Below are 14,596 nucleotides of genomic sequence, written 5' to 3'. Positions count from 1 at the left end.
AGAGAATCCAGGCAGCAAGGACCTAATCAGCTTTGAATTTCTGTCATGTTTGACCATATTCCATTTAGTTTTGGCTTACAGTTGAGTAGTAGGTGAGGAAAATCACTGTGCTTTTAGAGGGGTACCTATGGTTAATGCAAAAAAGGACTAAACGCTTCAGGGAAAAAGAATTATCAACATCATCAAAAAAATCAGAACTCAAAGAGTAAAAGAGTTAATGAGAGGCAGCTTCCTGTGAAATTCATTCCAACACTAATTTACTTCTGCATTAAATAAGCTGTCAACTAAGGAAAATAAAAGAAAGGCAACTAGACATCTTTTCTTTGTAAAACTTATATGAACAGAATAACACATCCCTCAAGACACCAGGAATGTAAATATTAAAACAAGACATAAATAATTACTTTTGATTTGTTTTCCTTAAACTAGGTTAAAATTCAAAAGAAAACTGATAGGGAATGGGGACAGAACAAAAACACTTTGCAGCAATTCACTAAATATCCAATTTTCCCTGATAACTGCATGTGACATATAGATGCCTGGGCAAGGAAAGAAACTGACAAACTGAATAATTCAGAATTTTTCCTGAGTTTTTCATAATATTAACAAAGGCAAATTTCCATTCCTTTATTCACTACAAAGCTCTCGGTCTCATTTGCCATTTGCGGGAATATAAATGCACTTATTCCCACCCTTGACATATCACTAGAGAAAAATGTGTCTGTGACAATGCTGGAAAGGTATTCCCTGCCTGCATACCATATGCTAGAGTCACACTGGATGACTGGGCTAAGGTCTTGGTGAGAGAGAGAGAGAGAGAGAGAGAGAGAGATAGAGATAAGTGAATGCACTGGCAATTATTTCATCACTTGCCCAGCAATAGGATCTTTGGCCCTTGTTTGGAGAAGGCAGACTCAGTGCTATGGTGAGAAAACATGCTTCCTGCCCAATGCAGTTCCAGATAAAATCCATTTCCATAGATGACTGCTAGCACTGTTGGCATAAGCGATGCTATCAATCAATCTCCCTCCCCCATCTCTCAGTTGGCTCCTGAATCCAGAGAATCTCTAAGAAATCATCCCAGGATTGTGAGCGGTCTCAGCTTTCTGCAGGCCCATTTAAGGACCACAACATTAGGGTTGATCCCACACTGCGGACAGATATCAGCCATGTGGGAGAAGACCCTGCTTTCAGATTTACTCTCATCTCATCCATCTTTTCTTGATGAATTAAGAAGAGCTAATTTCCCCCTCTCCCCCTCCTCCCCCCTTTCAAGCCACCACTAAAAAATGACATGAAGATTTTAGGACCTGTGGTAGAATTAAAACTAACTCTTCAGTGAGGCCCTGAGGATTGATTAAAAACACCACATTTTACTGATGGATGAACAACAGGACAAGTGCTCACTGACACAAGCTACAGTCATAATAATGCTGTGATAACAGCAACATGGGCAGAACGCAGAAACTGTGTAAGAACTGTAGGTATATTTATACCATTGCAGGTGCACTTAACTTGTGAAGTTATACATATCCAAGGCAACCAATTATTACTTTCTGTACCGAATTGCTGCTTCTTTGTTTCAGATAAAAAATGACGTTCAGGTGAAAACGCAAACACTAATATTATATTTTAAGCACAGCAAAATCCCTGTCATAATCTGACATATGGAATTTCCACTGAATCTTCTCATTTCCCCAAATTTGAAACAAAATAGAACTCTCCAGGGTAAAGACAAAAGGAAGGAATACAGAAATTGGGGAAGTTTGGAAATGATCTAACTTATTTCTCAGTCCCCAAAGGAAGAGCACTGAGATTTTAATCATGTCTGGCAGGCATTAACATACGCTTTCAAGGACTGAAATTCCACATTCTGCCTTGGCAATCTATTCCACTGCTGTCTCTACTCTTTGATAAGATTTCCTCCCCTCATTTATCTCGCTGTAATTTAAACCAGTATTTTTTGCCCTTTCAGCTGTCTAAAAAGATCACTCTCCCTTCCCATTGCAGCTATCTCTTCAAATATTTGAACTTAGATGTTACAACTTCTGCTTACTTCAGACCAAAAATTCTTAGTTCCTTCTGTCTGCGCCTGTTCCATTTTACAGAACTGAGTTCACTCTTTTTGCTCCCTTTTGAGCTCTGTGAAATCATCAAAATATACATACAAACAAATAGATTAGGAATGTCTGAATCTCAGACAAAAAGGGTTTTAATTACTTCTCTTTAAAACATCACCATTGTTATACCTCAGCTTCTTTTCAGCGCTTTCACTGGAAGATAGACAAAGTTTTGACAAGGGAGGCAAGAGATACACTTAATCTTACAGACAGAGGAACAAGCAGAGCTAAGTGATTCAGTCACAGCAGCCAGGCACTGCTACCACAGACAGGAACAGAAACCTGTGAAGCTGCTTACTAATCTCATCTGTATCTTCAGCCCACATAACAACAAGCAGCCTGCAGCCAATACGCCGAAGTACTTCAGGCGGCTGACATTTTATTTTTATCTTTTTTTATATTAATTACTATTTGTTTCTGTGTAAAGTGTCAGAATCCATCCATCAGTTCCTCAAAAGTATCAGATCTATAGTTCGGGATTATACTCCATTGCCTTACTCCACTGATCAGTTTGTAGCTGAATAGTCTTTCCATTCCTACTCTAAGTTTTCTGCTGCGTGATCCTTCTCTTAAGCTTTGTTTCTGAAAGTGAGCCAAGCCCTGCAGATCTTCAAAAGTTAAACCATAAAATTATTGCTTTTGCATTTTTTCCATGTCACGGCATGACTGATATTCTTTTCCTTATGAATAGCCTCATAAATAATCCATAAAACCCGTATCTGATCATCTTAATCCCCCACTTGTGTGTAACCTCCTTTAGGCAAAGCTTAATAAGCCCCAGTTGCTTTCTAAGCTTACAACTCACTAGCTAAGCTGGGTGAACATCAGGTTTTACAATATTTTTTCAGTAAATTCAGTAAAGCTTAAGGTACCAAGGAAATTATAGACACCATATGAATGCACAGCCAAAAAGATACATTTTAAGGACACAAAATAGAATACTTTCCTGTCTTATTTGCCTTGCTCTATTTAAAAGAACAGATGAAAAGGACACATTTTTGCAACTGTGTTTTATAACCTATGCTTTCACATTAACAAAAAGAAAAAAGAAGAAACGTGAAACCAAAGGGTCTGCAAGCAAGTACTGCCAAATGGCAAGTTGCTGGAGAGGTGAATGTCTCCTTTTCACTTCAGTCGAGTATTAACAGCAAACTATCTATGATCTCTTTCACTGTTGAACAGCAAACACATTTGTCTATTGAACCTGTGGATGTCTAGTGTTCCCAGCATACTGGCTGGGGCCTTCTTGCTCACAGAATTTATTCTTGCTGTACTGTCTGCACTTTTTATAACCATATTCTTATCAAGAAGAATTAGCAAAGACTAAAGGTCTTTGAGCCTTGATGTGCCAGTCACCAGGCAGTAGCCCTCAGCTGTAGATTACAGCAGTTTTTGCTGACTTATTTTATGATGAGGAAGGCAGCTGCAGGATTGCAGGGACACAGAGGCCATCAGCCAGCTGATGACAGTCAGATCCTAAATGTACATTCCTGGCTACACAGTTTAATAGAGATGGAAAACACATATTAAAGTGATGAAAAGCTGGAAACTGCTACTGCACAGCCACTAGATTCAAACATCAAAAAGCCCTGTACATATTATTTAGAGAAAAAACAGAGTCAAAGAAGCTAGAAATTCTTTCTATATATAACATCCTTTTTCCAATAGCTAGTTTGTAACAGCAAAACTACCCATCAGATATGGAATTAGCTGAGCCATACAAGCTGCTCCAAAACTTTCGTCTGCTCCAGAATAAACTGCAGTCTTTTTTTCCAGTAAAGCAGCTGGAGCTCCTAAAATATTTTGCACTCTAGTGGTTAGGAAAATACATTTAGTAAATGAAATCTCTTGTTCATATGTTTAAAGAAATACTCACAATGTGCTATGTTACTCTGTGCCTAAAATGATGTTACATTTAAACTGACTGCTCAGTATATACAGCTTGCTGAGAAGTTTCTATAATTTGATTCATAAAAGAATTTAAAGATAGTAAGTGTATTGCAGCTGTTTTACACAGTCGCAACAAATTCAAGAGAGAGGTAGGTATCAACAAGGTAAAAGAAAAAAAAAAGAATAAAAATGTAAGAATTCAAAGAAAAATAACAACAAATAATAAAAGCAAAAAGATACAGAAATAACAACAAAATTAAACAGTAGCAGTAAATCCTATCAAAGCACAGCTAATGATTATAACACACCACTTTCATCAAAATGTTATGCTGTACATGATTCAGTCATGCATAAGCATAATCCTTAGTCGTCAGACTTTGGCGCCTGGACCATTTATGTAAGCAAGAATATAATTTGCTAACTTACCTGCTTGCTGCATGCATGTAATATACAGGATGAACAAGTAGAGACAGTGATGCAGCTTCCATTTCCAGTGACAGCACCACATTTCATTTATGTGAGACATCCTGTATGATAAAAAAAGACAAAAACAAAAAAGGAACAATTCAAGAAGTTTTTCAATAAGACAAGAAAATAAGAACATGCTGTTCCTAATCAGTCTAGTAACTAGCATCAAGTTAAACTGAAAACTTGAAAAATTTGTTTGGCCCTAATATAGCTTGAAAACATACAGAAATATTCTTCCTAAAAAGGGTCAGAAATGTTGTTGCCTGGTTCATAAATGTTGCCTGCTTCATAATTTATGACAAGGGGGAAGGCTGGTCATCACTGGGCTCTGAGCTGACAGATAAAGTGGTATTTCACAAAAAGAACCAAGGAAGCCTTATGGCTAGAGAGTGTTAAGATGGGCTTTGGTTTTCTGGAGATTGCAAAGTTTTATTTTACTACTTACATAATTTATGTATACAAATATTTATGCTGTTTAAATATATGTATACACACATACACACACATATTTGTTATTAACTATATAAAGATGAGGTGAGAGAATTTGCCTACGCTCTTGATCAACCCTTCCATATCTTTTAGTGCCAGCATTTTGATAGCTACAACGTCTTCTGCCAACAACTGAAACTTTTGCCAAAATCTAGGGGTGCTGTCCAACTCTGCTACCAGTGAAGTCAGTCATGTTTATTATTTAATAAAAACCTGCAATTAAATAAAAACCATTATTATTTATAACTTGAAATTATAGTTTCCTTTGCCTTGAAGTGTGCATGACATTCAATGGCTAAATCAAAATAATTCCTCCATATTGAGCTGAAGGAGAAGCAAGAAAGAAGATCCACAATGATTATGATCAGAGCTTTAACCGCATACACAAAATAAATGGTTCTCTATTACACTCCTGTCTCATTTTATTCAACAAGTTAGCAATGAGCAATAGAGAGAAACAAATCACCAAACAGCCTTATTACTTTGACCAAATCCTTACCCTCCTCTTTGAGGATGACAGTCAATAATTGGCTTTAGTTCACTGAGATGTTATCTAGTAATACTGGAAGAAAATCTCTAGCAGAATCCCCACAATATTTCACAAGTCTACTGCCAGCAACAGCACATAAAGAACCACAAAGACACACTGATGAACACAATATATCTTCCAGGACAGTGCATACTAAAAACAGAAAGGAGGAAGGTATTTTTGCAAGGGCCACTGGTATCAAATATCAAGACAGAAATGTGAAAGTACAGAGGAGTTCACATTCAATGGCAAGAAAACATAATTTTCCTGAACTTGGGAAAAGAGCCTTCTGCTTCACAGACATTGCTATGAGTCTGCTAGTGAAGCCTGAGGGCAAATGTAAGCCTTCTCCCAGTATTGGCTTCTGTTTCATTCCAAAGTGAAGCTCTATAATGTAGACAAGCCAAACTTAAAGCAGCGAGGTAAACTACAGTAAAGGAACGACTAATGTTTCAGTTAAAAAGTTCATTAAACCACTTCTATGGGCTAGATGCCAATTGGCCCAGGTAAATGACACTTCAACAGAGATCTGCAGTCAGTTGGGTTTCACTTCAGTGCAGTGTTACGTGGCAAAAGCATTCAATTACAAAAGAAGTTCAGCTCTTTTTGGAAAGTTGTATCAAATTAGGGATTTGAAGCTGATTTATTCCTCTGAGATATTGTAAAGTCAAACTTAACAAGTGTCAAAGACAAGCACTGAACACACTGGGCTCTGAAATATAAGAATCTCTTTGATGAAGCCAGACACACAAAATAACCAGATTATCAAACAATAGAATGATTGTCCTCAACTTAATAACCTACAAATCCCTATTGAAATCTCAGACAACAGAATGCTGAGGTTTGGGAACTGTTCAATGTAAATAATTCATAAATTCACAATGCTCTTAATATTAATTTAGAAAACTTACTTTGAACAGAAGCCCTTTTAAAACATGTGGACAGTTATATGCACATATGAACAGATACAGCTTGCATACATACACCTCACAGAGAGATGAAATGGAGACGCTGAAGGTCATAGCATGATACAAAAGAAATACAGAAGAATATCACTGTTTCCACAGGAATTTACATCTACTGATAAGATAAGCACTAGTGTGGTACATAATAATCTATTGATGAAAACTTGAGGAAGTGACTATGTTGCCAGATTTTTCTTTTTGAGCAGACATATTAAAAGTTATTGGCTAGGAAACAATCACAAAAATTTTCAAAAATTTTCAAATTCAGAGCTAACGTGTGTTCATTTTCATCTCATTGTGTCACTGCAATAATTTTTGATGTCTCTGTAATCTCACATGGAAAAATGACCTGGTAGGTTTTCTACTGCCTAGATTCTGGAGTACATCTATCTAGCCACACTGCCTTCAGTGCCCTTAAAGAATCTGAGATTCTGCATTAGTCTGACATGGCTATTATTTAATTTGGCCGATTTCTCTTTGTTAATGATTGCTTGAATTGTGGTAACACTTACAAGCCAGTGCTCAACTGTGTTAGTTTACAATCTACTTCCTCACCCTCATTCCTGTAGAAAGCACAAGTCAAGAAAAATTTCAAGAACATAGATAGTCAGCAACAGAGCAGTGCACAAAATTGCAAGCAACGCAGGAAAGAAATGACTACCAAGATTTTTTTCCCAGAGAAAAAGGCTAGATAATAAAATACAACTACTATTAAAAAAAAATGGACAATTCTCCACCAAAATAAACAAATACATAAAAAATGTCAAGCCATGAATCCTCCACTTATATTATCCATTGCTGAAGGAAAAATAAAAACCAACAATTTTCTTTACAGTACATCCTTTCAGATAAAAGAAATGATGAAGGGCTTATCAAAGAAGAATGACCATAGCAGAAGTACGCTACAAAAACACTTGACTAATCCAGGCACCATCAGTCAGATCTGTTTCTTTTGGAGAAGACTCTGAGGAAGACCTGTGACTATCCATGGAACAATAATGCACAATCTGTAGCAGAGTGTTATCCTTGAGGAAAAAAAAAAAAAAAAATTACTTATTTGCATGTTTGAGATCTTGCGTAGACTAAAAGAGAAGAAATCAGAAGCCTGATTGTTTGCAGTGATGTGCAGAATACCCCTGTTCACACAAGACATTTTCTTGAATGGAAATCAGCTAATACTGACAACAAAAAGGCTTCTTCCATTCCAAAATCTACCTCTTACAGTTTGATTTGGCAGACAACCACAAAAAGGAGTTGGAGTAACAGGTAAATACTTGTGAGAAATTTTGGGGAAAAAAAAAGAAAAAAGAAAAAGTTGCAGATATTATTCACCTGTTCATATACACTCTGCTTGTATTTACTAGAGGTTCATTTTCTTGATTACTAACATTTATTAATGACTAAACCAGAACCCAAAGTGTGTAGGAATAATTCAATAGAGAAATTAACAAATAGTTCTGTGCTAGTTTACAACTTGCCAAATGATGATCTGTGGCATGGTTGACTGTTGCAATAGCACTGACTGTCCAAGAGAGTCGAGACCAAGAGGCCTCATGTTATTATTATTATTTTTTTAAATAATAACCACAGAATCATGGGAGTTGGAAGGGACCTCTGGAGATCATCGGGTCCATCAGGTTCAACTCCCTCCTAAAGCAGGCTCCCTACAGTAGGTTACACAGGAAAGTGTCCAGGTAAGCTTTGAATATCTCCAGAGAAGGAGACTGCACAACCTCTCTGGGCAGTACTCTCGTAACTTAATATGATAGAAAGACAAGAGAAATGGGATATCAGAGCACCAATGTACTAAAACACACCAAAACATTAAGTAAGCAAGCAATCCGTAATAAAGATGATGAGTCTGAAACTGGCCATCTCAGTCTTTAACCCTAGATAAATTAAAGTTGCTTAGCATAGTCTATAGTGTTTTTTCTTCCTTACTTTGTTTCAAATAAAATGAGAAAGCACTGTTCTTCTCCCCACTGATAGCAAGGTAGCAGCTACAAACATGTCACAGCATATTTTCAGATTGAGAACCAAAACTGACATACTGCCAAGTATTTGGGGTCTGTTAGGACACCAGTTGTAGTACCTCCATTACAGTTTGATGTAGTCTCACAACAGTGATCCCTTTTACACACTTTATTTGCACCCACAAAAAGAGTAGAATAATTAGACAGTGTCCTTCCATGGAGTCTTACAGAACTACCAGCTTTTCTATGAACTGGCATTATGGCACTGTAGACACTATGACAAGGCCAGCTATGCAATTCAACAGTCCACTCTACAGCTACTTTCATTTCCTATAACATAGGGAGACAATGGGCTTATTCACAATTCATTCCAGAAGAGCAAAATAGACGTGTAATTTATCTAAGCCATAAATGGATGGTAACGACACAGTTAAAGATTAAATTAGTGGGAGTCTTGCTACATGTAACTAATAAACCTTTTATGTGCCAGCAGTCAGCTAGAGCAACCTCATCACCTTTTAGGGAGTGTAGCGCTCTGCAGGAAAATACACAGAAAATGTGAATAATCTTGCAGGGTTTCATTTGTATACTGCACAGCCTCAAATCATGGAACAGCTATTTGAATACACCATCTTCCTTGTTCGAGGCTTCGGCAAAGTTCCCCAGAGTGGGATGTGAATTCTGCCCCAGGCAGAGTGACTTTCTTTGGTCTCTGGCATGTCTAAAGCTGGCAAGAAAAGAAACGTTGCTGACAGTTTAAAATGAAAAGAAAGATAACATCAATTTCACAATTTTTTTTTTTTCTCATATAGGTTGTAAACAAGAAGATCTTAAGTTTAATCACTCTTACGTGCAGCTTCAAGTGAATGGTGATTACAATTCACATTTCAGTTCTAGTGAATTAACAAAGGAGTGGGTCTTAGTTTTGAAACCCGGGCTGTAAAGGATTTCTGCAAGCTTAATTACACAACGTCATGCTAGACTTTCAACCTGTTAACTCTGACATGTTCTTAATTATTCTTACAGCCGACTTTGAAAACACCCTTGCCAAATGACATGAAAGTAATGACACTGCCCCGTGATTTAACAATGCCAGCTGCACCAGAGCCGCCTTAGCGCCTTGGCTTCCCTTCGAAAAGGAACTTTCACGAGTCGCAGGCAACCTATCTGCTGGGTGTATGTCACTCGGTGGCAGCGCAGCGCTCGCTTTTCGGGATCCATTCCTTTGTACTTGAAATTTCCCGATAATAACTACTGGGAAACTCTCCTCCGTCCCCCTGCGCTGACTTTCTCCAGGTCCTGCCTCCTCTCCCTTTTCACCTGGCATCGGCGAAACCCAACCCCAGAGCCGACAGCTCCTTGCCTTACCTTCTGATGAGCGTGTCGGGAAAGGCAAAACTTTTGGGGGAAAGCGCCCAGAGACCGCGACAAAATCCGCCCAGGGGCGGACGAGCGAGAGAGCGAGCGGGAGCCCCTCTCCGCCTCCTCTCCCGCCGTGCGCTCCGGGAGGAACGGCGGTACCGGGATGGAGCACGCCCGGCCCTCTCTCTCCTTCCTTCCCCCTCCTTCCCTCTTTCCCTCCCTGTGCTGGCACCGCACCTGGAGGGCCGGCAGCGCTGCCGGGATGAAGGGCTCCTCGGCTGGGGCTGGAGCTGGGCGGCGGCGGCGGAGCTGGAGGTGTCACTACTTGCCTCCAAGCGGGGAAAAGCGACCGGAGAAGTCCCGAGCTCGCTATTACAGGGCTGGAGAAGAGGCAGAGGCTGCCTTAGGGAGCCTTAGGGACACGCTGGAGGCTAAGACGGAGCCCGGACGGGGCAGAGCCGCGGCTGTCCTGTCCTCCACGCTCCCGACGCGAAACTCTCCCGTTTCCCCATTCCTTCAGCCCTACCTATCTGCACAGCTCCGACCTGACGTTACTCATCACCCACCACGGGGCGGGGGAGCGGGGAGCCCTGCCTACCTGGCCCGACCGAGGGGTGATCCGCGCTGCTCGAGCTGCGGTTCCCCGCCCGAGAACCGGGAGAAAAAAACTTACATGGTGACATCACGGGGCGGCTGTCCTCCGGCTCTCAGCCACCATCCTCCGCCGCTCGCTCTGCCTCTGACCCGCTCCCTCACGGGCTCTTCGCAAAGGTCATCGCTATTTGCCCACCTCTCTTCCACACCCGCCCCCGCACACGCCGCCCGCGGTGGCAATGACCGCGCCGAGCGCTCCTCCCCCCGCTCCCCGTCCTCCTACTCCGGAGCCGCGGTCCCCCCCCCCATGCGGGACCTGCCCGGGGAAGCTCTGGGGCAGCGCTTCACCGCTCCGAGACGGATGGAGCCCCAGGTTCCTGCTCTGCGGGCGGCCCGGGGTGCTCAGCCCCAGAGGCAATCGGAGCAGCGTGCTGTATCCCAGACCCCGAAGCGGTCAAAGTGTGGGGATTTTCTCTGAGGCGCACTAGGGATGGAAAACAGGTAGATGGAGGCGGTGCATCCCTGCCTCATTTTCAGAATCACAGAATGGCCCGAGTTCGAAGGGACCTCAAGGATCATCAAGCTCTGATCCCCCGCCACATGCAGGGCCACCAGCCTCCACATTTAATACTAGACCAGGCTGCCCAGGGCCCATCCAACCTGGCCTTGAACTCTTCCAGGGACATCCACAACCTCTCTGGGCAGTCTGTTCCAGCAAGGCAAGGCCATGTGCTGCCAGCACAGTGCTGGCCCACACCTCATTCCTGTCCACCACTGTGGGAAGGTGATAGTTTACACCATGTGCTAGTGGTCTGGAATTAGTTTGTTTCACTGCAGGGCATGGTACTGCGCTAGAGCTGACAGTAAAAGCATTGAAATGATAGCAAAGGAACCATGGCAAAACACAAGGTCACAGGTTAGGTCCAAAATTTTCACAGTTCTCCTGGGATCTGGGCTGGCAGGGTTAGGAAGAATGAAGGAAGAGAACTCTTGGCATAGCAAATCATTCAATGAACTTACCAGCATGCAATGCCAGTTAAAAGCAAGCAGAGTTCCTCTGTAAGGAAAAAAGAAAAAAGAAGAAAGAAAACATTACTAAATTTTTCATGAACTTTATACTGAACATTAATAATCACTCATTCTGTTCAATTTTTACAATCTCTCTTTATAAATGTAGAGCTGTAGGCTTACTGAACATATTCCTGTGAGCTCCTCTAGCTGGACTAGATAATCACAGTGTCTTTTCCAACCTTAATGTTTCTATGATTCTCTTCTTTTTGTTGTAACTTCCTGGCACTGGCCGTGGACATGGGACCTGCAGGTTGGGGTTAACCAAGCCCCAGGGCCAGCACAGCAGACTTTCCCCCACCCAGAGGGCTCTGTCCTTTGGGCAGCATTGCTCTTCTTTCCACCTTGCCTCCAGGTCTAGTGTCCCAGGAAGAGTCCCCCCATCAGACTTGGGTGGCAGAGGGATTGGTTTGTGTTACCTCCCCTCCCAGACCTGTAGTCAGCTGCCCTACTGCTTTCTGGTCAACCATCCACTCAGTTTCAGGATGTCTAAAGTCTGTGTAAAACAACTGTACCTTGCATTTGCAATGAATTCAGTGTTAAAAGTTACTGTATTATAGACAGTAAACCTGCAAGTTCTTACCGTTGTACTCATGCAGATAACATTTACATCACTAATGAAGTTTGTACATCTAAAACGCATTGGACTTGCTGTAGAGGTGCAGATCAATTGAAGATTACAAGTAATATCTCCTGGGCATATTGGAATCACTGTGTACGTGACGTGCACAGTGAGGTAACAGCATCTGGAAGATGTCAGTCTCCTGTTCATGTGCAGTTCATGTCTTCTGGCTATGTAGGAAACTTAATCTTCCTTCCCTGCTCGGAAGGTATTAGTGGTGGCTGTAATTCTGGAGCCCAGGAGTCGAGGAAAAAAAAGAGGAAAAGAAGAAATCACTGGATTTTTCTCTTGTCACGCTTTTTTTTTTGAGCTGTTTCTTATCAGAGCACTGGTCCAAATATAGACATGTTATGTACATATGCTATATATATGTATGTATGTACTTAATGTATACAATTATGTGTATGACAACTTGTACACATATCTAGACATTTCTGAGATAATATCTGATGGTTCCTCACTAAGTGGCTTAAATTTCATCAATCAAAAACCACACAACAAGAGAGATTCTACATCAAGGGGAGCAGGGAGCACAGCAGAGGCGAGTGCTTCCTGAGAGACATTTCTTCTTCATTCAGAGAGCACTGCTACCTCAGGATCCCAAAACCTGGTTGGGAAATGACTGTGCTGTCCCATGGGAATAACTTGCAGGGCAGATTTGCTGGATGACAAAGTAGCATTTTGGTGGAGACTGTCTCAGAGATGAAGAGCAGCAAAGAGCAGAGCAGCAGCTCAGGAGAAAATGGCCACGTTTATCTGGCGGCAGCTCACTGTACCTCATCTGCCCTTAATTAATAGCAAAACTACTTGGTGCAGCGTGTGTACCTGGAGGGAGACTACTTCTCTGAAGACAATGCTTTTTGAATCAATGATGAGGTGTCACATCACTGTTAAAAAGTATATGTAAATACTATTCTGCAGAGAGAGTTTCCTTGTAAGAGTCGCAGACATCTCTTTAACAGATTCACATACTTCCTACTAACTTCCATGGTTGTGGGATTTACTTTCAAGACCCATATGGATAACAACAATGTTCATATTCCCTTTGCAGTATTGCAGAAGCCTGCTGTCGGCCGTGTGTCATGCTGCTGCCTAACAAGAGAGTTTGTGTGCCTGTATTAAAGTGATTTTAAGGTCTCTGTTTCACAGTGAGAAACTGCAGGCTACCTCACAAGAACTGTCTTGGGTTGACATTGCATGCTGTGTTCTGCACAATATTCATGAAAGGGAAAACATCAAAGTCTGGGAAAAAATGCTGTAATCAAACACCTTTGATATGGATTATAAGAGGAATAACAACCAGAAGATCTTTTTATTCCTTCCTTACTGTGTTCATAGTGAAAATGATGCTTATCTGTATTAAACCAGAAGCTGTGGTGGCTGAATATTGTTAGGGACAGAGATGGCATATTCTATGAATATACCAGAGTGTAATGAAATATGAATAGAATAATATTTAATATGAATATTACAGTCCCTGATTGTTACAGCTTTGTTCATTTTTTTTCTTTTAAACCTATTGTTAGGATGGTGTTCTTACATTTTGTGTAACATTGCATGGGCCTCTCTGAAAGTATTTTATAAGAATGTTAAAGAGTGTTTCATGAAATGGTAGTATGAGCTGTCGCATTTTGTGTACGGATACTTCACTTCAAAGTTTTAGAAACAGGCTTTTTCTTGGAACTTTTGTTTTGAAACTTTCCCCCTTAGTATATCAATCACTTTAAGGAAAAGCTGTGTTTATTTTCCAAAGAAGTGTGAATACTGAAACATTGGTGCCTGTAATGGTGCAGGAGAGAAAACACTTGAACACACAACAATAAAAAGGAAGCTTAAAATAAATAGTGCCAACACTATAAACCTATCAAGAAAATTCAAAATCATATGCATTCTCAGAAAGTCCAAGGGAAAAAAAGAAATTGGCTTTATACTATACAACCATTCCTGGCTTTCTGCCTGGCCATTCTCCTATCTTGGAGAAAACATGGTAGATACCTCCAGCTGAGTTTGTAAGTTCAAAGGTGAGCTCCCAGAAGTTGGTTTTAAGAATCAGAGTCTGGGCTTTGATCTAGAAGGTGGAAGGAACAGGGCAAATCTGGACTGCTATTCTCAATATTTGTGATTCATAAGTTACCTCAGAATGTCACAATACAGAAAGCAGGGGCTCTGTTTCACTATGCTTTAAGTAATGTAATCTTTACTGTCTTGCAAGTCTTCTTTTTTGATTCTTTTATCCCACTCAAGATTAACCAGCTCCCAGATTTTCCAAACCAGATCAACCTTCTTTGCTCCTTGCTGGATCAAGCAAAAGCCACCTTTCACAGTCCAGAGAAGAATCTGCCTGAATTTTTGTCTTTTTTTCTGCAGAGTCACCTTCCTCCTTTTCCTGTATTTTAGAGATCATGAAGAGTCTGATGAAACGTCTCTGACGAATCGCTGAGAGCGTGGATATACAGTGCCTGTATACATTACACTACATAAAATTCTCTAAAGCCTACGTCTTCGAGCAGAGCAGG

At 40.8% G+C, this 14,596-nt stretch overlaps 1 protein-coding gene across 5 annotated transcripts in view; it reads right to left on the bottom strand.

Moving 5' to 3' along the window:
- Positions 1-10,547, bottom strand: part of ADGRG6 (adhesion G protein-coupled receptor G6) — a 108,304-nt gene extending 97,757 nt beyond the window's left edge. For 3 of the 5 annotated variants that reach the window (XM_042812626.1, XM_042812653.1, XM_042812662.1), the window contains exons 1-2: positions 10,470-10,547; positions 4,437-4,537 (exon numbers count right to left, since the gene is read on the bottom strand). In XM_042812626.1, the coding sequence (XP_042668560.1) occupies positions 4,437-4,537; positions 10,470-10,471 (103 nt within the window). In that variant the 5' untranslated portion in view covers positions 10,472-10,547. Of the gene's footprint in view, positions 1-4,436; positions 4,538-9,802; positions 9,913-10,033; positions 10,333-10,469 lie in introns of those variants that run through there. The other 2 variants (XM_042812635.1, XM_042812644.1) reach the window with 2 other exon arrangements.
- Positions 10,548-14,596: the final 4,049 nt, after the last annotated feature.

Source organism: Centrocercus urophasianus, unplaced genomic scaffold (assembly GCF_019232065.1).
Source record: "Centrocercus urophasianus isolate 14NV4802_14NV808 unplaced genomic scaffold, USGS_Curo_1.0 seq_10, whole genome shotgun sequence".
Classification (NCBI taxonomy): Eukaryota; Metazoa; Chordata; class Aves; order Galliformes; family Phasianidae; genus Centrocercus; species Centrocercus urophasianus.
The sequence above is the reverse complement of the archived record's forward strand: the minus strand, read 5'-3'. Positions and strand labels throughout refer to the sequence as shown.